This window comes from Agelaius tricolor, unplaced genomic scaffold (genome assembly GCF_023055355.1).
Source record: "Agelaius tricolor isolate 1412-34295 unplaced genomic scaffold, bAgeTri1.0.p SCAF_18, whole genome shotgun sequence".
NCBI lineage: Eukaryota > Metazoa > Chordata > Aves > Passeriformes > Icteridae > Agelaius > Agelaius tricolor.
In genome coordinates this window covers 17,560,848-17,584,700 of record NW_027269278.1, presented here as the reverse complement: position 1 = coordinate 17,584,700, position 23,853 = coordinate 17,560,848, and the positions used below count along the sequence as shown (strand labels likewise).

Below are 23,853 nucleotides of genomic sequence, written 5' to 3'. Positions count from 1 at the left end.
GATTCAGTGAGCCCTGAGATACCTTTGCTACCTTGGAAAATCCCTTTTCCAACTGAGACTAGCAGAAGCTGTCTGCAGTACTTCTCTCCCTGTGTCTGAGCAGTAAAATCAGTTTATTACGTGGTGATTTCTCCAGATTTTCTCCAATGCCTTTGAGAATTCAAGCCTCAGAGCTTTTTTCCTCCTTTTCCAGAGGCAGCAGTGGAAATAGATACAAGACTTTATCAGATAAAAGTCTTTTCAAGCAACACTTTGTGAATATGCTGAAGGGAATGACTTTCAAACTGAGTCTTTAGGACTAGATTAAACACCCAGTTTTCTTCAGAAAACCCTTGAAACTCACACCTGCATGCCCTGAAATAAAACAGAAGGCAGGAAATAGATCACAGAAAAACTACCAACTAGAAGAAGCACACTCCCATAAATTCTGAATGAACACAAGAGCAAACAGCTGAAAAAATTGAATTAAGTCCTGGGAAGGAAGCAGTGCTGCCCCTGCAGCCCAGGGAGGATCGATGCTGGGCTGAGTCATCCTTCCCTCCACAAAAACCTCTCATTCATCCACCTGCTCTGCCCTTTTGGGGTCATCCACCCCTTTCTCCTCATCTATTCTGGACCCTTCACACTGTTCTCAATCAGTCCTTGCTGTGGAAAAAAAACAACCCCAAACCAACTACAAAATGTCAGAGAAATTCAGGTTAATGCCAAGGGCTCAGGTGGAGGGGTGTCCCTAAAGCATCAACCCCAAGGCCAGGCTGTCCCAGGATCCTGGGGACAGCTGGGGACAGGCAGCAGCAGCAGCTCTGGACAGGGGGGGTTCTCCAGGAGGGCAGGAGAAAGGGGGAACCTCCTTTCTGTGCCCCCACCCAGGAGGTTCCTCATCCCCTGCTGCAGAGCTGGGGCTGAAATCCCATTTTCCCTTCTCTCCACAACCCTCTCTATTTAATTAAGAGCCTGGAGAATCAAACTCCAGCATTTCAGAGAGCAAGGTCGTGTCCAGAGCACGGTGCCCAACATCTGCTTTCCTGGTAATTGGCCCAGAGTGGCAATTTGTCCATGGTTTGAAGATAACGAGCTTCCCATTTGTGTTCCAGCCATCTAAACTTGCAGATAAGGACAGGAGCTGTGGCTGTTGGATGTCAGCTTCTCTCTGGATACAAAACTGCCTCTGCTGCTGCCCTGCCTCCCACCCCACAGCACTGCTGCCCATCAATACAGAGGTTAAGCAACTTTTTTTTGAAGTCTGGCTGCACTCAGACTCTCAAGGTACTGAAATGTCACATATTTAAATATCAGCTGTCACAATAACAAGAATAATTATGGTTATCTTGGCCCTGTTAGCAATACTAAGCAACAGAGTTTTTAAAAGTATTGAAATCTCCACACAGAACTCAAAAAAAACCCCAAAACCAACCTCTAAAAATATTATCAGAATAGCCAAAATGTTTTTTACTGAGTGTTTATCTTGTGAAAAACTCTTACAGAAGTTCTGCCATTTACCCAAAAAATCTGCAGACAGCAGTCAAACAGAATCACTCACCATAAATTATCGAGGCTTTGGGCTTTATTTTCAGGTGGCAAGAAAAGTTTGAAAGAAAGGAAAGGTTTTAGGATCTCCCAGGAGATTTAGGCTGGAGAAGACCCGTGCCCAATCCCCACCTTGTCACCAAGAGCACTGAGTGTCACATCCAGGTGACACCTCCAGGGATGGGGATCCAAACCTCCCTGGGCAGCTCCAAGGCCTGAGCCCCCTTTCCATGGGGAAATTCCTGCTGATGCCCACCCTGAGCCTGCCCTGGTGCAGTTTGAGGTTGGTTCCCCTCATCCTGGGAGCAGAGGAGTCTCTTTGCTGGAACAACCCCTGTGCACGGTGTCCCTCCCTCTGCCCCAGCTCAGCTCCCACCTCTGCACACATTTGAGGTGTTTTTCCTCCAAAGGAGGAGCAGAACCACACCTGGCCAGTGCTGCCAGCAGAGCTGTGCCCAGAACAACCCAGGCCCTCCCCACAAATCTCATCCCATTCCAAATTTCTCTGCCCTCAGCAGGATTCTCTCCCAGATCAGCCCCTGGGAGGGATTTATTGCTCTGCCATTCCCATCTTTGCCCTCTGGCAGCTCAGGATAGCCCAGAGCTCTCAGAGCCTTCCAGCAGTGCCCCTCTGCAGCTCGTACCTGTCCAGGGAGATGCAGCAGAGGTGCAGGATGGATGCTGTGGTCAGCAGCACGTCCAGGGAGGTCCTCACCAGGCAGAACATCTCCCCATAGATCCAGTTGTCCTGAACCAGCTCCATGGCTCCAAAGGGCATCACCAGCACTGACACCAGCAGGTCAGCAAAGGCCAGGGACACGATGAAATAGTTGGTCTTGATTTTCCTGCAAGGCAGATCACAAAATTAGGGTGGGTTCAGTGCAGCCTCCACTCGTGGACAGAGGTTCCAGCTTGAATTCGGGGTTAATCTGCTCCATCGCACTAAAAGCTCCTCTCTAAAAACTAAAATCACACTAAAAACTCCTCACTTTATATGGTCACCCCTGGCTTGCTCCTGGTTTTTAAAGCTGAATATCCACCATTTTCCTGGCCTAAATCTTTCTGCTCACCCAGAGGAGCAAATGGATTCTCACAGGCCTCTGCATGTGGCTCAGCCTCACAGCTTGCACTGGAGACTCTGGGGTGGAGGAAGGGGATTTTATTTTAACTTGTAAATGGCAAAAATCCTTCCAGAAAGCACTGAGAATAATCTAGACTGAAGCTGTAATTTTAACTTGAAGAGTACTTTTTAAATCACAACAATAAAATAGAATTAAATCCATTAAAAATCCCACGCAGTGCATGAATAGAGGCTGTTAAATCTCTCTCTCTGCTCCTAAGGCTAGGCTGACAATTCCCAGGGTTAGCAGCAGCCTTGAGACAGGAATTGTGCCTGTGACCCCCTCAAATCATGGGCAACATTTGCTAAGTTGTGCTGGTGCTGCACAACCACAACCAGACCTTGGTCTGTGTGCTGCTGATGAGCTCATTGGGAAATCTGAGATGGGAAAGGGCCAGAGGCCAACCTGCTTCTGCAGGGAATCGCTGCTTAGATGTGCTTTTCACTGATTTGTCTGGTTTTCTACAGAGAATGCTAAAAAACAAGGATGGGAATTAAAAAGCACTGCGGGATGAGTTGAGGGTGGGTGTAGCCATGATATTTTCTGAGAAATCCCTTTGCCAGGATTTTTCTCCAGAGAGTTCGAGACAGCCGGACTGTGATTGGCCATTAATTAAAAACAACCAACGTGGACCAATCAAAGATGCACCTGTTGCATTCCACAGCAGCAGATAATCATTGTTTTTCTTTTCGCTGAGGCCTCTCAGCTTCTCAGGAGAAAAAATGCTGGCAAAAGGATTTTTCATAAAATGTGTCTGTGACAGGCAGGGAGAGTCTGCAAGGCAGGGGCACTCCCTGGGGGCAGCTCCTGCCTTCAGCTCATCAGGAGCCCCTGGGTGGGCTCACCTGAGCTGCCTGTCCAGGCACAGGGCCACCAGGACCAGCAGGTTGGCCACTCTGGTTGGCCACCATGACCAGCAGGTTGGCCATGGTTGGCCACCATGACCAGCAGGTTGGCCATGGTTGGCCACCAGGACCAGCAGGTTGGCCATGGTTGGCCACCAGGACCAGCAGGTTGCCCATGGTTGGCCATCAGGACCAGCAGGTTGCCATCTCAACACCACAATGTTCGTGCATCTGGGACTTAACCCACTGAAGCTCTGATATTTTCTGAAAAATCCCTTTGCCAGGATTTTTCTCCTGAGAAGCTGAGAGGCCTCAGAGGAAAAGAAAAACAGTAATTATCTGCTGCTGTGGAATGGAACAGGTGCATCTGGGATTGGTCTCATGTGGTTGTTTCTAATTAATAGCTAATCACAGTTAGCTGGCTTGGACTCTCTGAGAGTCACAAGCTTTTGTTATCATTCTGATTTTAGTCTTCTGATGAAATATTTTCTTATATTCTTTTAGTATAGCTTTAATATAATATATATTATAAAATAATAAATCAGCCTTCTGAAACATGGAGTCAGATCCTCGTCTCTTCCCTCATCCTGGGACCCCTGTGAACACCACCACAGCCCCCAGCAGATCCCCACTGTTCCTCAGCCAAACATCAACCAGTTTGATTGCTCCTGAGCAGCTTCTACAGGCAATTCAAACACTCCCAGTGCTACAGAGCCATTGGTCCCCACACCCCCAGCCTCTGGACCAGCCACGTTCAGGAGAGTTGTTACTGGCTGGAACCTCTGTCAGTCAGCCCAGACTGCTTCATGGAGCCGGGCTGGATTTCTCATTTACCACTGGGTTAATGCTTTAAAAAACCAGCGAGCAGCCTGTGCTGCAGCAGCCAGGAGGGGCAGTGTCCCAGGGGCTCACCTGAGCTGCCTGTCCCGGCACACGGCCACCATGACCAGCAGGTTGCCCAGGATGGCCATGAGGATGACGGCGGAGATGAAGGAGAGCAGCAGGATCTTCTCCGCGATGCCGAAGCCCTCACTGGAACTGGGGGAACCAGAGACAAGGGCTCTGTGAGAAACAGGGCTCAACCCTTAACATTTTTCTAAGTTTAATAAGGGATAAAAGGGACAGTACAGTTGGGCTGCTTGGAAAACTGCCCAGAGCACACCAGTTAGTTAAAACAACTTTCATTATATACTTTTCCATTGCACTGATCAGATGAATATTTATGAAGATTATACATATTCAAATATTGCTCTGAGTTCTTTCACACGTTCTGGGAATTCTTTAGTTTTGTTTCACTCCTGACCCGTCGTGCAATAGTGCAGATTTGAGTTTTGGGAGTTGTGTATATCATTTCCTCACAATGTACATAACACTTCCTCACAATTTATATGTAATTTCCTTACATCTCCATTCTCTTTACACACAAATAAATCATGTTATTTTCCATGCTGAAGCATTTTGGTTTGGTTTTTTTTTTCCCTGTAGTTTTTTCCATTTTTTTCACAAGGTTTTAGTATTGTAAAATCACAGAATGGTTTGGGTTGGAAGGGACCTTTAAACTCATCTCATTCCACACCTTCTGCTGTCCCAGGGTGCTCCAAGCCCTGTCCAGCCTGGCCTGGGACACTCCTGGGATGGGAATTCCATCCCCACCCTCCCCACCCTCACAGGGAAGGATTTGTTCTTCCCTGTAACCTCAATTTCCCCTTTTTCAGTCTGAACCCATCACTCTTTGTCACTACAGTTCCTGATGTGATGTGACAAGGACTAATGGGTTCAAACTTTCCTCAAGACAAGCATTTTACATCTTCAGTTTTGAAATCTACGTAATGTTTTGCCTTTTTCTCTCTTCACTCTGTGCTACAAAACACAAAACAGTCTGGCTCTCTTTTTTTTTTACCTCCTTTTTTTTCTTTTTTTACTTAGTAATTTTTCCAGAGTTAGGAAAAGGAAATCATTTTTTTCCAAGTGCTAATTTTCCCCTACTCTGAGATCAATAATTTCTTTCAGTTAACAAAGAGGAAGAAAAGAAAAAGAAAGAATAACACAAAACCCCCCCACACAATGTCAGCCATATTTTAAATCTGCATTTCTACAAATAATTTGCTGTATCAAAGAAAGTTTTTTTTTTCAGAAGGTAACACCCAGCATGCAATAAATTCCTCATAAACCTGATTTTATTACAAAATTTTTATATTTTTCTCTTAAAGTTGTTTCTAATGATATATCCTGAATAAACTGCATCCTAAACCTTCACCTGCTTATGTGACTTTACATTTACAGGTGGGGAAGGGGTTTTTCCTGTTATCAATTGTGGCTGGAGATAAACTGGCATTAAAAGCAACACTTGACACAAATTCAGCAGGGAAATTCCTTCTCAGCCTACAGAGTTGATGCTGGACACCCAGGATTAATGCTGTGAGATTGCTCAGGTAATTGAAAAATGGAACTGTCATTGGGTTTTACCTTGACTGGCCCTGGGGTCACTTTTCATTTACTAAACAACACCCCAGGCTTTTTACACTTTATCTCACTGAGCTCTCCCCGATTTGGAGAAAAGCTAAAAGAGATTAGAAACTTCTGGCACCCAGAAATGTTGAGTTTTACTCACCCAGACAAGCTCTGGAAACGCCAGAGGAGCGCAGCCCTGAGCCACATCCCTGCAGACATTGCCTGGGGGTTTTCACCTCTCAGGGATTTAAATCCGCATTTCCCACCCTGCGCTGAGGTGGTGGCATCCTGGTGGCATCCCTGGGCAGAAGCGGTCACCACCAGGCTCTGAGCAGAGCCCAGCAGGGCAGGAACTGCCCCTGGCACACCTGGGAGAGGAACTTTAGCTCTGAAATCGCTTTTGGGAGGGTTTCCCTCGTGCCATTTCCCGCTGCTCCCCCGGGGAACATCGAACAGCAGATGCCTCACTGGGGTGCTGGAGGGATTTCACCTGGGCTCTTTCTGCCTTTGGAATAATCCATCACCAGGAATACGTGTTAATTATTCAGTCTGAGTAATTCCAAGTTGTTAATAATGGAAGAAGTGGATATTGCTGTAAATTGAAATCAATGGTTTGCATAACATCTTTTATCAAATCGGAGTGCTCTGGCTCCCAAGCTTGCTTCCCTCTTCAATAAAGCAGAGATTGATGGGTTTGCTATTATGAGGAAATGAGATTCAGGCAAAATGATTGCTGGTTAGCAGGAATATAGAAATCACTTAAGGAAAAAGGTGAAATACTGATGGGGAATGAATGCTTAAAACCCACATATGGACATATTTAAAAAGCTCTTCTGCATAGTCATTAATGTGAAAGTAAAAAGAAGGGTAATTACTCTTTCAAGCTCAATTTTCACTTTCCTGTAAACACCCCAACTTTTCTAAATGAGCTCAAGTGCTTTTGCATATTTTCTGCAGCAGTTAAAGAGCACAGATCAGTCATGGGGGCAGAGCAGGCACCTTCCCTGCATCCCATTGCACACAGAGGGGAAACCCCTGAGATGAAAAACTCACAGCAACGGGAGCCTCAGAAAGAGTTCTCTGGATTTAACATTCCCTGGGGTGGGGAATAAAGGGCTGGGCTGATCATTTCCAGCCAGGGCTTTTCCCTCTGTAACATTTCATAACCACAAATAAGCTGTCATTGGCCTCTCCTCTTTCCTGCTTCCCCGATTATTCCTAGGCATAAAAAAATCATTAGGATTTAAGCACCTACAAATCGAGATAAGCTGTTTATGAGTAAAGCTGATAATGTGGCTCAGCACAGAAACATGACAATAAGGAAATGATGATTTGATCTCTGCCTTTCCAGCTGTTCCCAAGTCCTTTTCTAAAATATTAATCAGAAGTCAGCATTAATCCAGAAGCATTTAATTTCCTTTAATGCCTTTAAATGCTGCATTGCTTCACTTCAGCCCGTGCAGATGGCAGGACAGCTCCCAGCAGATCCCAGTCAATTATGTCCTTTACTTCTGTTTTAGAAACAGGCTGAAATTAATTAAAGTATTGACAAGCCAGGAATAAACAGCACTCCACGTATCAAAATAACTCGGTCATATGATTCGCTTATTTGAGGTTTTGTTTAGAAAAAAAATCAAATAAATTGTGGTGGTGGGGTGGGAGGGAAGGGATGAGGTTTTCTCCTTTTGTGCTGGTTTGAAACAAAACTCCCGATACCATCACCAACCCTGCCCCATGAATCTCCCGGAGGCTGAAAGCTGCAGTGCTCCAGAGAATGAATTGTTTTAAGCAGCTGATAACACTGATTAAAACCAATTGTCAGGATGAAGCAGAGAAGACAGGCAGTTTGAATGTTTCAGAAATTGCTGTGTGTGGGCTGGAGCAGTCAATCCGTGCTGGGAGCGCTCCCCAGTTTGGGGACAGGGACCTGCTGGGGCTGCCACACACGGGGGGACCTGGGGAGACACCAGGACCTCCAGCCCTGCTCCCACCTCAGCCTCCGGGACTGAATCTGGAATATCCTGAGCTGGGAGGGACCCACAGGATCACCCAGCCCAGCTCCTGGCCCTGCACAGCCCCAAAATCCCACCCTGGGCACCCCTGGAGCAGTGTCCCATTCCCTGGGGAGCCTGGGCAGTGCCAGCACCCTCTGGGGAAGAACTTTGCCCTAAAATCCCCCCTGACCCTGCCCTGGTCCAGCCCCAGCCCTCCCCTGGCTCCTGTCCCTGTCCCAGGGCAGAGATTGGAGCTGCAGACCCTGAAACACATTGCAGATGCCAGTCTGGGTCTGGCTGTTCATCTCCTTTCAGTGCTTGTGTACATCTCCTTCTCAGGTGCTCTGCCTGGAGAAGGGTTCAGGGGTCCTGCTGCTGGATTTTCATAGAATCAGAGAACCACAGAAAGGTTTGGCTTGGAAGGGATCTTAAACAGCATCTACCTTCACTCCCCCAGCCATGGGCAGGGCCACTTTTCACTAGAACTGGGTAAAGAATTTCTTCCTAACACCTAATCTAAATCCTGCTTTTATGTTAGTTTAAAACAGTGCCCCCTTTTCCCATCTCTATCATCCCTATCTCTCTCTATATCTCTATATCTATCTCTCTATCTATCTCTCTATCTCCATCTCTCTATATCTTTGTACCTCTCTATCTCTCTCTATCTCTCTCTCTCTCTCTCCCATCCCCTCAGCCTCTCCAGCTGCACAATCCCAGCGCCCTCAGCTGCTCCCCCATGGCCCCTCCAGACCCTTCCCCATCCCCTGTCCCCCTTGGGAGGCTCTCCCAAGCTTTAGGGGTGTTTTTCTCACTGTGGTGCCCAGCCTGCCCCCAGGATGGGAGGTGAGGCTCAGGGAGCTCCCAGTGCCAGCCCAGCAATCCCTGAGCTCTGCTCCCTGCTCTCTCCCAGCTGGCAGCAGCAGAAATTCTCCTTTTGCTCAGTGGAAATTGGATCTGGGGCCGAGCACTCACCCAGAAGGACCCGGAGATGATTTATCATGGGCTGAGCCAGAGGCAGGCGTTTGCACCTGGGGAATGAGGGAGGAAATAAAGCCAGGCCTGGGGAGCTCTGGGCTCTGCCTGAGGCCTGGCTCTGCTCCTTGGCAGGCAGCAGATCCCCAGTTACATAATTTACACCCACATGTGAGCAGATACCACTGCAGGGCTGATGCATGTGAGCACAGCCCTCAAAACCCATTAGACTGTCACCTAGAATATAAGCTAAAATTAACTTCTGAAATCAGCAGGAGATTAAGATCACAGTATTTACATGGAGCAAAGGCAGCTGCCGCAAATCCTTTGTTTGGCACCCTCTGACAACTTCCAGAGAGCCCTTGTGCCACCCTGGCACATCCACCTGGCCTCTGCAGCACCCTGGATTAGTCTTTTTTTCCTTAAAATATATTTGCAAGTGTGCAGACTTTAATCCAACTGTCCCCTCCACGTGCAGAACATTCCCCCTGTGTTCTCCCAACACCTCGGGAGGTGCAGCCCAGGGAGGAGCTGGAGCTGCCCAGAGGAGGCACCAGGAGGCTCAGAGGGATGGAGCAGCTCTGCTGGGAGAGCTGGGGCTCTGTGCAGAGCCAGAGTGTTTGAATGGAATTGCCAAACACCCCACAACCCAGTGAAAAACCCAAATCTCTGGCGTAGGCAGGGATTTGGACACACTACGCAGCCCAGCAGAGATGCTGTAACAATCACTTCTCTTTGTAAATGCTGAATAAAACCAAAGATCAAACACAAGCTTAATCAGAAATGCCTTGATCCGTTCCTGATTAGAACTGCACCTCCAAAGTGAGCCCCCAGCCTCTGCCAAACCAACAGCAGCTTCATGAGGAACAGAGGGGATGAAAGGAGCAGAATAGCAATCCTGCCTTTTGGTGCATATTCCATAACCACAATGTGATTTTCCCCTCTTTTCTAGGTGGCTTTGCCTCTCTCCTGTCACACACAAGGCTGAATGCTCCACAACAAACAGCACAGAGCTGTGCTCAGGAGAGCTGATGGAGTCAAGCACCTCATTTCCAATATTCCCAATAATCCTCATTCATTTCCAATATTCCCAATAATTCTCCCAGTGCAGAAGGCAGAGCCCAGGGTGCATTTCTGCACAGGAATGTTTGCTGTTTGGCCACTGTACAGAATTATTTTACCTCACAGAGGCATCACCATTACACACATGCACAACTCAAGCTTTACCTCAGGAGTTTAGAAACAGGGAGGGACTGGGAGCAGATCCATGACACAGAGTGGGAAAATAAAGGTTTAGGTTCACACTAAACATACTCTGAGTGCCCAGATTTCTCACAGAATTAAGAAATTGAGATTCATTGCCTCCTGCAATGGCCAGGTGCAAATCTGGTGTGCACAGAGCCCATAACTCTTCAGGAGCTGTGCTGCTGCTCCTGGGCTCAAAGCATTTAATGCCCCATCTTTTTATACCTTTTCCTGTAAAAAATTCCCCCAAAATAAGCCCTGCCCTACTCCCAGGGATTTGATACCACTTGATCAAAACCCCCTCTGGCAGTTCTCAGTCATTCTCATTCTGACTTCTCTTTCTCAAACCTTTCTTCCCAAATCTTTGCCCAAAGCCCAGGACTTGCCACATGTTCAAATCAGAAACCATGGAGGTCCTGCTCTGCTTTTTCAAACAATATCTGCAGTCAGAAAAATATTGTTAGATGAGAGACATTTAGTCAAGACCCCTGGAAGGGTCCTGGCACGAGGCTGGGTATTAAAATCTCCAGGCTGTGCCCTTTTCCCACTGCCTGTTTACATCCTGGACAGCAAGAGACAAATACAGCTATTGGCTGTCTAACTTCTGATGTTTCCTGGAGAGTTTCCCAGTTTCAAACCTCCAGAGGAGCAAAAAAGTTCCTTGCAGTTACCTCTGCTAATGGAAGACTTGGCACAGACAGGATAAAGCATTGATTTCTAAAATACATTTTATTTGAGACCCTCCCTGACCCCCTGTGTGACTCCAAGCCACACAAAAACAGTTCCCAGCTCGTTTTGAGCTTTACTATAAAAAGCCAAAGTTTGTTAAAGATCATTACAGTGGTGGCAGCCAGAAACCTCCCAGCCCCTGGTGCCCACCAGCTCGTTTTTATGCCCTCACTGGTGTGGAGGCTCCAGACAGGTGTCCTCTCTAAGCAAGGACCTGGAATGCCCTTGACTCAAGAGCAGAACCCTTCGATTCCTCGGTTTTTGGTTAAACCTCCTCCTCCATGCCCAGCTAAGTGCATGTTCTGCATGCTCTCCACAAAGCCCTCACCACATTTCTCACCCCAGATAAACAGGAGAGGAGGCCCAGGTGCCCTGAGCACGGGGAGTGCAGGCTCAGCTCAGATGGAGCCGATGCCACCCAGGAGCAGGACCAGCCTGGGAGGCCCTGGGAGTGTTTGTTAATTGTTTGTTAATTGTGCTCAATTGGGGCTGAGCAGGGAAGGTGCTCATCTGCAGGGGTCCCTGACTGCTGGGCACAGCCACTCCTGGCACAGAGGGCAATGCAAACATGGGGACAAGTGGAATTTTGCCAGCCTAGAGCTGGGGGTGAGCCCTGGAAATCAAGGGAGGTGTTGTGGGAAGGCCCTGGCACTGCAGCTGCCCTGGGCATAGGCTGGCAATGAGGCCCAGCCCATTTCAAGCCCTGGAGCCCAGCCTGCCCCAGGATATCCCAGTTTTTAGGATTATTTTCACATCCTTCTGCAGCCTTTTCCAGATCTCCACTCACTGCCCCTCTGTGCACAGACACTGCTGCTAAAAATGTGATTCAAGACATCAAAAAGTTCATTTTTGTGGGCCAGCTCAGTGCAGGGAATTTCCATGTGCACAGACTGCTCTGATAAATCAGATGCAGCCTCACAGAGGAGTGTGGGGACCTGAGCTCCCCGTGGGGCTGGGCACAAACACCAACAGGAGCTGCCCCTCTGCACCCCCAGCTCTATTTCCAGAGCCTGTGTGTCTCCCTTGCACAGCTGCCATCAGAGCACACCATTAATTTGCAGGAGCTGGAGCCAGGCTTAAAAACTCCATTAATTAAGTGTTGGCGGAGGTGTTTGGAAAGATGTTCCCATAAATATAGTGCTTTAAAGTGTTTCCCTAGAAACTGAGAAAAGAGTTGAACAATATGAAAAACACCCAGGCTGTGACTCCCCCATGGAGCAGGGCCTGGGCTGGAGGGAGCATTTAGGAAAGGGAACTTTTCCCCCAGGGTTCTTTTGGCTACTGGAAATTCCTGGCTGGTAGCACAAAATGTAAAAGTGAATTTTTATCATTCCTTGCTCCCTCCTGCCTTGCCCCGGTGCTGTTGGCAGGTGGGGGATGCTCTGTGGCTGCAGGTTCAGGAATGCCCCAGGCCTTTGGGTGCACTCCTCCCAAAGTGTCCCTGCTGTGCCCAGCCACACCAGCACCTCCAGGCACAGAGAGGAAAACCTGGCAAACCCCAGAGCCTCTTTCAGCTGGCTGCTTACAGCATTTCATGGAATCACTGAGGTGGGAAAGCCCTCCCAGAGCACTGAGTCCCAGCTGTGCCCTGTCCCCACCCTGTCCCCAGCCCAGAGCTCTGAGTGCCACCTCCAGGGACGGGGATCCAACCCTCCCTGGGCAGTGCCAGTGCCTGAGCCCCCTTTCCATGGGGAAATTCCTGCTGTGCCCACCCTGAGCCTGCCCTGAGCCCCCTTTCCATGGGGAAATTCCTGCAGTGTCCACCCTGAGCCTGCCCTGGCCCAGCCTGAGGCCGTTCCCTCTCATCCTGGATGCCCACCTGGCTGTCCTCTCCTGGCAGGAGCTGTGCAGAGCCACAAGGGCCCCCTGAGCCTCCTTTGCTCCAGGCTGAGCCCCTTCCCAGCTCCCTCAGCTGCTCCTGGGGCTCCAGCCCCTTCCCCAGCCTGGGGGACAGGTGGAGAAGACAGGATTTGGCAGAAAATCTTCCCAATCAGTTCATTTAGCTCTGCAGAAATGCAAGAGCAAATCCCTCTCTGGCTGGGCGCTGCTGATCCCACAGAAGGATTAGAGTTGATCTTCCCTTGGAAAGGGAAGGAGGAAGAGAGCTCCAGGCTGACTGTGGCCTGTTAAATGACATTTTATAGCCTGCTATTTCTCACCTAAACACAAGTGTGATCAAAGGACTTGAGATAAACAATGATTTAATGACTCCAAGTGTAGGAGCTGGAGAGGTTTTGAAAAGACCTTGTGTACACAGGAATAAACACTTTATTGCAACCTCAGCTGTTTGCTTTCCATGAATCCTCACTGCCAGGGCACTCAGAGCACTCAAACTCTTCCCTCAGCTCCTTCCATCTCCTACATTTTGGGTCATTTTGGTGCCTGTTTGGTTGCAATCACTCAGCCCAGCTCTTGTCCCCCTCAGGAGCGGCTGGCAGTGCCCTGAGCAAGGGGTGAGGGCACCCCCAGCTCCTCTAGGACATCCTGGAGCTCCAGGGATGGGTGTTTGGGTCCCTCTCTCTCCCTCCATGACTCTTGCTCCTGTTTCTCCCAGGTTTGGATGGGGAGAGGAGATTGAGGACCCTCCCTGCCTCCTCCTGCCCGTGCCCAGCACCAGGAGCCAAACCCATCCCAGCTCCACGGAGAGAAGGAGCCAGCACAGCAAACTCCAGCATTTGGGACTCCCCAAACACACAATTCCCTGCCAAGGGTGTGGGTGGAGGTCAGCTGTCAGCACCAGCGCTCCCCATGCCTCTGTACCAGGGTTTGGGTTAAAAAATGGGATTTTGCCTTTGCTTCCAAACAAACACAAGCAACCCGACCGATGTGATTCCTTGTTCCCTCACCTTCTGCTCATTCCTCAAAGTCAAGATAAGATTAATGAGCTGCACACAGAACTGCTGGAGGGCTCTGCACTTTTCAAGCCACAAAAACACCTTCAGCAGCAAAGTGAGAAAAGCAAAGCTGATAAAGCCAAGTTTGGGAGCAATTAACATCAATCTCGAATTCAGCGGGTTTGGGGGCTCAGCTTAAAAATAAAAAGCAATTACTGCTGTGGCAAACTGAAATAATACCCTGTTTTTGCAAAGTTGACTTAGCAAAGGGAGTCTGCCTTCACCAGCAGCTGGAATTAAAGGGGTTTTGTAAAAGCTGTTCACCAGCATTAAAGGTGCTGCTGATTTTTTTTCACCTGTTTATCCAGACTGTAACAACCTGAGGAAACAAGAAACCTTTCCTGAGTGTGAAACACTCAGGACAATATCCCAAAATCTGCCTGGAACACAACTGTGAGATAATATTTCCATATTTCCCACGTGTGGGGAAAGCCAGCATCCATAAAGGGGACAGAGGAGTCATGCAACTTGATTAGAGTAAAAGGAGAGCGTCCACTGGGGAATCTCAAAATCCCTTTTATCCCAAACTCCTGGGTGCCTGTAGCCCTCTTCCTTTCCCCACTGGTTCTGTAACAGGTTTTAAAGTGCCGAGCCTTTATCTGTGACCCTAAAATTCAGGAGTCAAACCTGCCTGGGGTCTGTAACAGCCTTGCCCTTGAGGCTGGTGGAGACATCGAGAGCCATTTCAAAGCCATTAATTAACGCCCCTGGAATTGTTTGTGAAGACATTAACACACATCTTCCCCTATCAGCATTAAGGAGATTTTCCAAGGGAAACTTCAGCCAGCCCCAGGAAAATCAGGTGCCAGCTTTGAGCGAAGCTCAGGTTCTCAGTTAAATGCCATTTCCTAAATTGTTGCAACGGGTAAAGAGGAAAGAAAAGGGAAGAAAGGTGAGGGGGGAAAAATAAGGCAGGGCAAAAGGTGGAGGGAAAAGGATGGGAAAAAAGGAGAGGGGGAAAGGCAGGGAAAAAAGCAGGCTAAAGAAAAAAAGGCAGGGAAAAAGGAAGGAAAAATCAGACAGGAAAAACCATGTGGGGGGAAAATGGCAGAAAAAAAAGTTGGGAAAAAGGGGGTGGAAAAAAAAAAGGTGGGTGGGGGTGAAGGGAGGAGAAGGAGCAGAGGGAAAAGGGCAGGAAAAAAGGCAGAAAAATGCAGGGCAAAACTGCCATGCAGCACTGGTGTAGATAAGAGTCACGTGTGCTCCAAAAATACAAGAGAATGAGATTTAGCTGCCATGACATAAGGACGGGCTGTCAGACCACCAGAGGCTCTGCTTCATTCCTGGCACCTGGGAATGCTCTGCAGGGAGATGATGGAGCCTCACCCAAAGTCTGGTGAGGCTTTCATAGCCCCAAACACGGCACAATTGTGATTTACACTGGTGAGAGCCCAAGCCAGGCAGAGCTTGGCCTCTCTGGATTGCTGTAACCAAATTGAGGTTTTCATTTCAAACCCCTTGACAGGATCTCATTAACCTACTGCCTGTAATAAATGTACCCAATAACAATCTCTGAAACACGTGAAATTACAAAATCCAATAAAATATAAATAGGAAATACTCGTGGGTCATTTATTTTTCTACTCTGGAATTAGAGAAAATGAGGTCTGCCACCTCCCTCGAGCTGTGATGAATGCAAGTTCCAAACTGAACTGTCAAAATTTTCCAGGAATGTCTCTCCAACATCACACTGCAACCTTTTCAAAATTCATAACATTTTCTACTGAAAAGAAATCCTTGACTCGTCTAGGCCACGTTTGACACTCCTCCAAACACCAGGGTGATGTCACGTCCTCAGAGGAGCTCCAGGAAACCCCAAACCAGGCCCTGCTGCATGAGCAGGGAGTTTTATCAGCAGGCAGGGAGGGAATGCTCCCTGCAGCCCTGCAGATGCATTTGAGGGTCCCTGCCCAGCCCAGCTCAGGGGCTGCAGCAGCTGAGTCCTTCCTCCTACCTCACATTCACATCCAGCTCTTCCATCACAGGCAGCAGGCTCAGGTAGCTGGGAGTTCAACGTCCATAGGAGAGACCTCATCCTGCAGGGGAGAGAGGAATACAGGGATTGGTTCCAGATCTCCCATAAATGCAGATTTCCCCCATTGGAGGCACTCGCTGGAGGATCCAGGTGCCCCTGGTGTTTGGGCCCCCTTGCAGCCACCAGCTCATGTTCAGCTGCTCTACACCAGCACTTCCAGCTCCTTTTCCATCAGGCAGCTTTGCACCTCTCCCCCCAGCCGGGCTCTGCCCATCCCAAATCACCTGCACACCTGCAAGACTTCCCCAGCAACTTCCCAACTTCCAAAGGTACAAAAAGGAGCTTGAATAGAGCCAAGCTGAAGAAAGTTTGCAAAGCCCAGGTGGGAAAACACAAGCAAGAAGGCTTGGTAAATTAGTTTCTGTTTTTACACAAACCTAAAACATTGACTTACCACTAAATTAAACCAGGTTTCCTGTGACACTCTATTGTGCAGCCTTATGAATACTTAATAGCAGTGCTGTAATTACAAAGAGCTAAATGCTTTGCAGCTTGAGTTAAAATAAATGTACTTACTTCCAGCACCACTAAGTGATGTAAATATTAATGGGGTTTTTAACTCTATCAAAATTCCATCCTGACTCCAAAGAAATGAATGCACCATCTTAATAATGTGCTTGTGCATTTGCTGCTGCTAATCCAGTGGAAAAAATAGGCTCAGTTTCGGAGCACTTGAGGCTGTTGATTACCCCTTGTGCTGTCTCCAGGGAGCCAGGGAGAAAGGCACCACCACAGCCTGTCAATGCCAGCCCAGATGCAAATAATGCCACCGTGGTTACTTGGCTTCAAAGGAAAATCAGAATAAAAGTGCCTCAGCCTTCCCAGACACTGATGGCAGCTTTGCAATGCAAATGAGCCCCCCACTCTGCAGACCTGGCTGGTGCTTGCCAGAGGAGTAATTCAGGATGTGTGTATTAGACAGCATTTTGCAAGGGAAATTTGCTGGAGTCAAAAGGATATTTTTGTCAAAAAGGCAGAGTTTGGCTGGCCCCTGTTTGCAGCTTAAGGCTTCAGCTGGTGGTTCTCTGGGCAATCTGCTGGTTCAAAAACTGCTGCTGTGTTTTGCAAAGAAAAGGGGGAGAGGTCTAGAGGTTCACCTCTGTGTCCCTAAGGCCAACCTGAATTTGGAGGAAAAAGCCAAAAATCCACTCTCCTGTGCTCCTGCTCTGGAGTTCTTCCATAGGACAAAATACCTGGTGTGGTTTCACCCTGTGAGATATCAGCATAAAATTAATTCTGATTTCTCCTGCAAAACGGATGAAAAACTTTTCAGTGATTTTGTATGTCAAAATGCCAGTTAGGGGGCATCTTTCTTCCTTTGTTCTTCTAGAAAAAAATGTAATTTTAGTGCGCACTGATGTTACACAATATCTGAAACATCTTGCTATCATGGAGTCTTCTACAATCACTGAAACTTTCTAGATAAGAGTGAAATAAAAACCCAAACCAACCCCAAAAACAATTTCTAAAACGGGGTAAAAAAATCTTCACAAACAGACAAAACCCCCCAAAAAGCAAAGGCAATCCAGGAGGCAGCAGGGAAAGGCTGCACTGGTGGCACTGGGGAGTTTGGGGGTGCTCAGCTGCCAGGCTGAGCTCAGCTCACCTGGCACAAGAACTGGCACGTTTTATGAAAGATCCTTTTGCCAGCATTTTTTTCTCCTGAGAAGCCTCAGAGGAAAAGAAAAATAATAATTACCTGCTGCTGTGGAATGCAACTGGTGCATCTGTGATTGGTCTCATGTGGTTGTTTCTAATTAATGGCCAATCACAGCCCAGCTGTCTCGGAGTCTCTGGTCAGTCACAAGATTTTATTATCATTCCATTTCTTTTCCTTTCCTTTCGAGCCTTCTGATGAAATCCTTTCTTCTATTCTTTCAGTATAGTTTTAAAATATCATTTTCTTTTAATATAATATATATAATAAAATAATAAATCAGCCTTCTGAAACATGGAGTCAAGATTCTCATCTCTCCCCTCGTCCTGGGACCCCTGTGAACAGCAGCACACAGCACTGTCCCCTTGGCCTGGCTCTGCCCCTTCTCCTCCTCCTCTCCTCAGGGAAATGGGAAAACCCAGAGAATGGGTAAATGGATAAAATTGATAAACCCCATTAACAGATAAATGAATGGATCCGCCCCTGGATTAAGGCATTAACAAAGATTTCACCTGTCACAGCCATGGGGGCTGGCTGGTGGCCAGCAGGTGACCACAAGGCCCCATGGAGTCACCTGCTCTGCCCAGGGGAGGGGGAAATGTCCCCCCAGATGGCAGCAATGGCCACACCGTGTCCCCTGCCAGCAGCAGCTCACTGAGACTCTGCCATTCTCCATCCCTGAGCCCATCAGCTCCTCTCTGCCACTGCTGAGTGCTGACAGCAGAGTTGAGTCACTGCCACCCCCATTTCCTGCACTGCTGGGCTGGGAAGCTGCTCCACCATTGGGGTGCTGCTCACAGGGTCCCAGGACCAGGGGAGGGATGAGAATCTTGACTCCGTGCTTCAGGAGGCTGATTTATTATTGTATGATATATATTATATTAAAGGAAAATGATATGTTAAAACTATACTAAAAGAAAAGAGAAAGGAGACATCAGAAGGCTTGAAAGGAAGGGAATGATGATAAAATCTTGTGACTGCTCACAGCCTCGACACAGGTGGCTGTCACTGATCACCAAGTAAAAACAATTCCACATGCTGGGTAAACAATTCTCCAAATCACATTCCAAAGCAGCAAAACATGGAGAAGCTGAAGCTTCTCAGGAGAAAAGATCCTGGCAAAAGGGTTTTTCATAAAATATGTCTGACACACCACAGTCCCAGGTGGGCTGAGCACTCTGCAAAGCCCATTTCCCTCCAGACAGACCCACCCTGGCCCTCCTGCTCTGGCAGGGATGGGTTTGAGCCCTGAACCCAAGCAGGAATGGGCAGGGACAGGCTCCAGAGGCAGGAATTCCTCCAGGAAAACCTGAACCCAGCCAGGAATGGGCAGGGACAGGCTCCAGAGGCAGGAATTCCTCCAGGAAAACCTGAACCCAGCCAGGAATGGGCAGGGACAGGCTCCAGAGGCAGGAATTCCTCCAGGAAAGCCTCACAGGGGAGCAGGGACATGGAGCACCATGAGCACTGAAGAGCAGCTGGCAGCTTCTCCAGGACTCATTAACCAAGGAACAAAGCAAGTGAGGAGTCTCACACACACCTTCCCAGTGAGTGCAATTTGACTTCCAGCCAAAAGCTTTTTTCCTTAAGTACAACAAGGTTCCTTACCTGAGACTGAGAGATTCCCCCTTAGGCAAGGCTGACAGCCTGGATTCATCACAGACCTCATTTCCTGAATTAATTGTGATTAAATCCATGTAACCAACTCCATCAGACACAAACTGTGCACAGGACACCCAGACTGGACCCAGCTGCACCCAGACTCCATCAGGAGCTCAGAGAGCAGAGGGGTCCTCTGAGCCTCCCAACTCACTGGGGGATCTCCCTGACCCTTTTGGGTCTCTGGTCACCGTGGAAAGCATTTGTAAATAATTCTAGATCAATTTTAACTCTCTGTTCCTTTGTATTTCTCCTCCCTGTAGTAAGGAGCAGAGTGAGCCTTGCCACTGAACCTTTTTAATTCACACTTTTACCACACCCTACCAAAACCCCTTCTGCCAATACCTTTGGACATAACTGAGTGATCAAAATTACCCATTTGTGACACTCTCTGCTGCACCACAGAGCAGGGAGGGGGATGTAAAAATAAACTAAACTAAAATGAAACAAAAAATACTAAAATAACTAAAACCCCGCGAAATTAAATAATAAATAATAAACTAAAACTACTAAAACTAAAATAATAAATATAATAATAATAATAATAATAATAATAATAATAATAATAATAATCTACTAAAAATTTAAAAATATTGTATTTATTTAATAGTATATATTTAATAGTATTTATTTAGTATTAAATAAATTATATTTATTTAATACTAAAAATTATTTTAAAATAATAATAATAATAAACTACTAAAACTAAAATAATAAATTAAATAATAAATAATAAACTAAAACTACTAAACTAAATTCAGTTTCTGTCTCATGCTCTCAGTGAAGAGCTGGACTTATCACTGAGTGACTTTGTTCTTCTCTTTGTAAGTGTAAGACTAAAAATCCTCTTTATAATAACACTTTGCCAGCTTTCTGGAGCACAGCGTGGGGTGCAGTAAGGGCTGATGCCAGTGCAGTTTCTGGCAGACACATGGTTTTTATGGGGTAACACAGAGCAGAAGATGTTTAGGGACTCTTTAGCCTTCCCCTGGAAATCGCTGTCCCCCACAGCTCATGAGGAGTTCCTGGAAGTGCAGGGAGTCACTCAGCTCCCATCCAGTGTGGGACTCCTGATTGGGGCCAGCAGAGCCACTCTGACAGAAATAAAGACTGCATTTACCATTAAATCCATGATTTCAAGAGGCTCCTCACTTTCTGTGGTGAACAGCTGCTAAACTGAAGCTGGGATTCAATAAAAAAAGAGCTGTTGCTCGATTCCCCACACATTTCACTTTTGGGGTGGTGATTTTCCTCAAACCTCCATCATTATCAGGGAAAAAGAAGCTGTTAGCAGGGGTTAACTGGACCAGATCTCCCCAGCCCACACTAAAGTGCTATTTTTGAAATGAGAGTCACCTCAATCCAAAGAAAACTTCTTGCTCATCACTGCAGAGAAGTCCAAAACCCTCCAAGTGTTGTAAGAGAATATCCTGCCCATGACAACACTTGAGGAACAGGAAATATCAAAGTGATTCACCTTGTTCTCTCCCAGATAAAAATGGGTTTATTTCCCTCCATTTCTGCCCCCTCCCACAGCACCTCTTGCCTTCCCTGTCTCGGCTGTCTCTTCTGTCCCCAGGAAGGACAGAGCTGATAAGGAGTCCCTCAGCTGTCAGCAGAGACAGATTGCTGGGCAGATTTAATCCAGCCTCATTCCAGCAGGGCAAAATGGAGCACTTTGCTTAAATACAGAAATTAAGAGAGACGTGACACATCCCCAAAAATGAAATGGAGTCCAGCTTGAAATACAGAGCACAGAATAAATGTCTTTATATTTCAAAAGCCCTTTAAGGAAAGCCTCTGGCTTGCCCACCCAAACCTGGCAGAGTTTAGGGGTTCCCCAGTCACAGGTGGCACTGGGGTGACAGTGGCAGCCACACCTCGTGTGCAAACAGCATTTCTGGGTGCCAGCCTGGCCTTGACAGCCCCCAGCCATGCCCTCTGAGCCTCCCCAGCCTCACATCACATTACTCTGTCAATGGCAAAGCTTAAATTTCATCCTCGAGCACCAAAATAGCCCCAGCAGGCAGCAGAGTCCAAGGGCTGCTCCCCAGGAGAGGGCACGGCCGGGCGGTTGTGTCCTCCTGGATCAAATATTGACAGCAGTAAACTTCTCAAGGGTGACTTTGCTCCAGAGCAGAGGCATCTGCAGCGCTTCTGCCTCTGCCAGGCTGTGTTTGTGTGAGGGAGAGGGAGCAGCTGTAAAACCTGTGGGTTATTGCCTGTGACAGGGCCGCTAGGAGCTCTCCCAGCTCGCTGCTCTCACCTTCAGCAATTACTGTCAGCTCTGCTGTCCAAACCCAGCCCTCAGCTGCACTCAAACCGCGGCCCAGAGACATCCCGTGGACAGCCTGGCTCTCTCAGAAGACCAAAAATACAGTAAGAGATGTCAATGAACAGCTGAAGGCAAGAGGGAGGGGTGAATCCTTTCTCACCACCCCACTGATCTGTGCTGTGCTCCCTCTTTGCTCACAACTCTCCAAACCTCCTCAGAACGTACATTTTCCCTCCTAAAAACCTTCCAGCTTTTCTCCTCCTCACACCAGCTCCAGGGTGAGGGAAGTGCTGCCCCAGAAAGGCACCAGCTGTGCTTTCTGTGCCCAATAACTGATTTGTTTCCTGTGCATGCAGACTGGGAACGCTGGCAAATGTGGGAATCCCTCAGCTTTGCCATGGGGGTGCTGCTGCTGGTCACTCCCAGCCTGCTGCAGGGGCTGAAGCCTTCAGTTTGAGCTTTCCTATTTCCCAGCCTCTGCACTGCATTAGTGTGTGACTCTGCACTCCATATCAGGTGTCAGCAGGTTCTCCTCACAGCTCAGTCCCACAGAACAATCCTTTTCCAGCCCCAGAACCAAGGACACCGCTGCAGCTTCAGCCCAAAAGTGCAAACAACAGGGAATGGAGGGGAGCAACCTGGGAGGGTGGGACTGCATCACCTGGAGCTGGAATTGGACAATGAAGCCAGCATGGAAATGGACCCAAACTTATCAAAGTGTGAGAACTCGTGGCCAGGATCCATCTGGGGTGGAGCCACGGCCGGGCTCTGGCACTGCCCAAGGTGGATCCTGTGGAGGGCTTTTAATAAAAACCAATTTATTGCTGTAACTCTGCCCAGCCTCTGCTCCAGGCAGCCTCTGAAGGCAGCAGCAGAGCACAGCTTGTCCTTCCCACGCCCCAGCTCCTGCTCCTCTCCTGCCCAGGTTGCTGTGTTGGACTCATGCTGTTCCCCATCTGGGACACAGGCACAGGCACAGCTTTGTTGTGTCAGAGTTAAGGGCCCCTGGTTTGTTTTTATTGCTGCCATAAGCTGGGTTTGTAGGCTGTGAAACAGCAGCAGGAAATCAGCTCCTGCTTTGAAGCCCAGTGCCAAGCCCCAGTTTATGGATCTGCAGCTGGAGCAGGAACAGGAGGCTCTCCTGGCCTGGGTGTCCTTCTCTGCCCCAATTCTCCTGTGGAACCCCAAAAAATCTCCTGGGCTGGGCAGGTGGAGGTGGCACTCAGGGCTGGGGACAAGGTGGGGATGGGGCACAGCTGGGACTTTTCCAGCCTCAGGGATTTGGGATTCTCTCACAATGAGGGATGGACAGAGCTGAGCTAACGACAGCCACGGCCTCCACCAGAAACCCCCAGCTCAGCTGGGTCCTGGCAGCCTCAAACAGGGGCTGAGGTGGGACAGGGAGGGGCTGAGGATCCCCTCCCTGCTTGGGGCACTGAGCCAGTGCCATCAAACACCAGATGGTTCCTCCCACCACATCTGCCTTGGAAAAAAGTGTCTCTGGCAGGTCCCTCCCTACTTCCCAGGCTCTCTCCTGCTCAGCCTGGAGGATCCCAGCCCCCCCAGCCTCCCCAGGCTCTCTCCAGCTCATCCTCAACCCCTCTGAAGCTCCTCCTGACAGCAGCCCTCAAATCCAGGCTCTGCTTGGCCAGCACTGCTCTAAGCTCACCCACCCAGAGCCTCCCCAGCCCAGCAGCACTGACTGCCCCAATCCACTTCCTTCTGAAATTATCAAAAAGAAACTTCTAAAAATCCTCCTGAAAGCATCCTGCAGCTCCCATGTTGCTCGGGAGAAGAATTTTCTACTTTTTATTCCCGTGCACAAAGAGTCTCTGACTTTCTGCTGCTTACAGCCACCAGGAATATTCCAGCAAGCAAATTGATCAGAAATCCCCCAGGAACGGCAGATTTTTAACTGAATATTGGGCATTAGGGATTAATTAGTTCTAAATTTACAGTGGCAAGGATTAGCAACAAAAACCTGACTTAGTCCCTAAGATAATTCAACAGGACTAAGGAATCAACAGCCTGTGACTTTTATGTCCCTTGGAACTGAACAAAAACAGCTGCAGCATCAGCAACCAAAAAATTGCAGTGAATGGCCCACAAATCAGCACAGAAAAGAATCTGAATGCTGTCAGAGTTTGTGATTCGTAGTTCTGAATCTAAAATTCATCTACATCCGAAAATCTCCATTATGAAGGTCAGTGCTGAGCCATCTGCAGAGTTCTCAGGAGTGAGATTTTCCTTATTCTTGAGCTCACCTGGACTCAGGGTGGGTTCCTCCTGTGCTAAATTACTTTGCATGCTCAGACTGCAGGGATTTATGGATGGGATGGTCTGGGAGACTGCACAGGGCACAGGCAGCATCCATGAAGGTCTTTAGTTTGAAATTCTGTGGTTTTAAACAAGAAAAAGGTTTGGTCACAACCAGGTAAAGCAGCTTAAG

At 48.2% G+C, this 23,853-nt stretch overlaps 1 protein-coding gene across 4 annotated transcripts in view; it reads right to left on the bottom strand.

Moving 5' to 3' along the window:
• The window catches only part of HTR4 (5-hydroxytryptamine receptor 4), a 67,305-nt gene that overhangs the window by 31,237 nt on the left and 12,215 nt on the right, over positions 1-23,853 (bottom strand). For 3 of the 4 annotated variants that reach the window (XR_011681710.1, XM_071443639.1, XM_071443636.1), the window contains exons 2-4: positions 15,733-15,814; positions 4,406-4,531; positions 2,172-2,372 (exon numbers count right to left, since the gene is read on the bottom strand). Coding sequence is in view for 3 of the 4 variants with exons in the window: in XM_071443639.1 (XP_071299740.1) it covers positions 2,172-2,372; positions 4,406-4,531; positions 15,733-15,758 (353 nt within the window). In the remaining variant the exon portion in view is untranslated. Of the gene's footprint in view, positions 1-2,171; positions 2,373-4,405; positions 4,532-15,732; positions 15,815-23,668; positions 23,688-23,853 lie in introns of those variants that run through there. The other variant, XM_071443637.1, reaches the window with a different exon arrangement.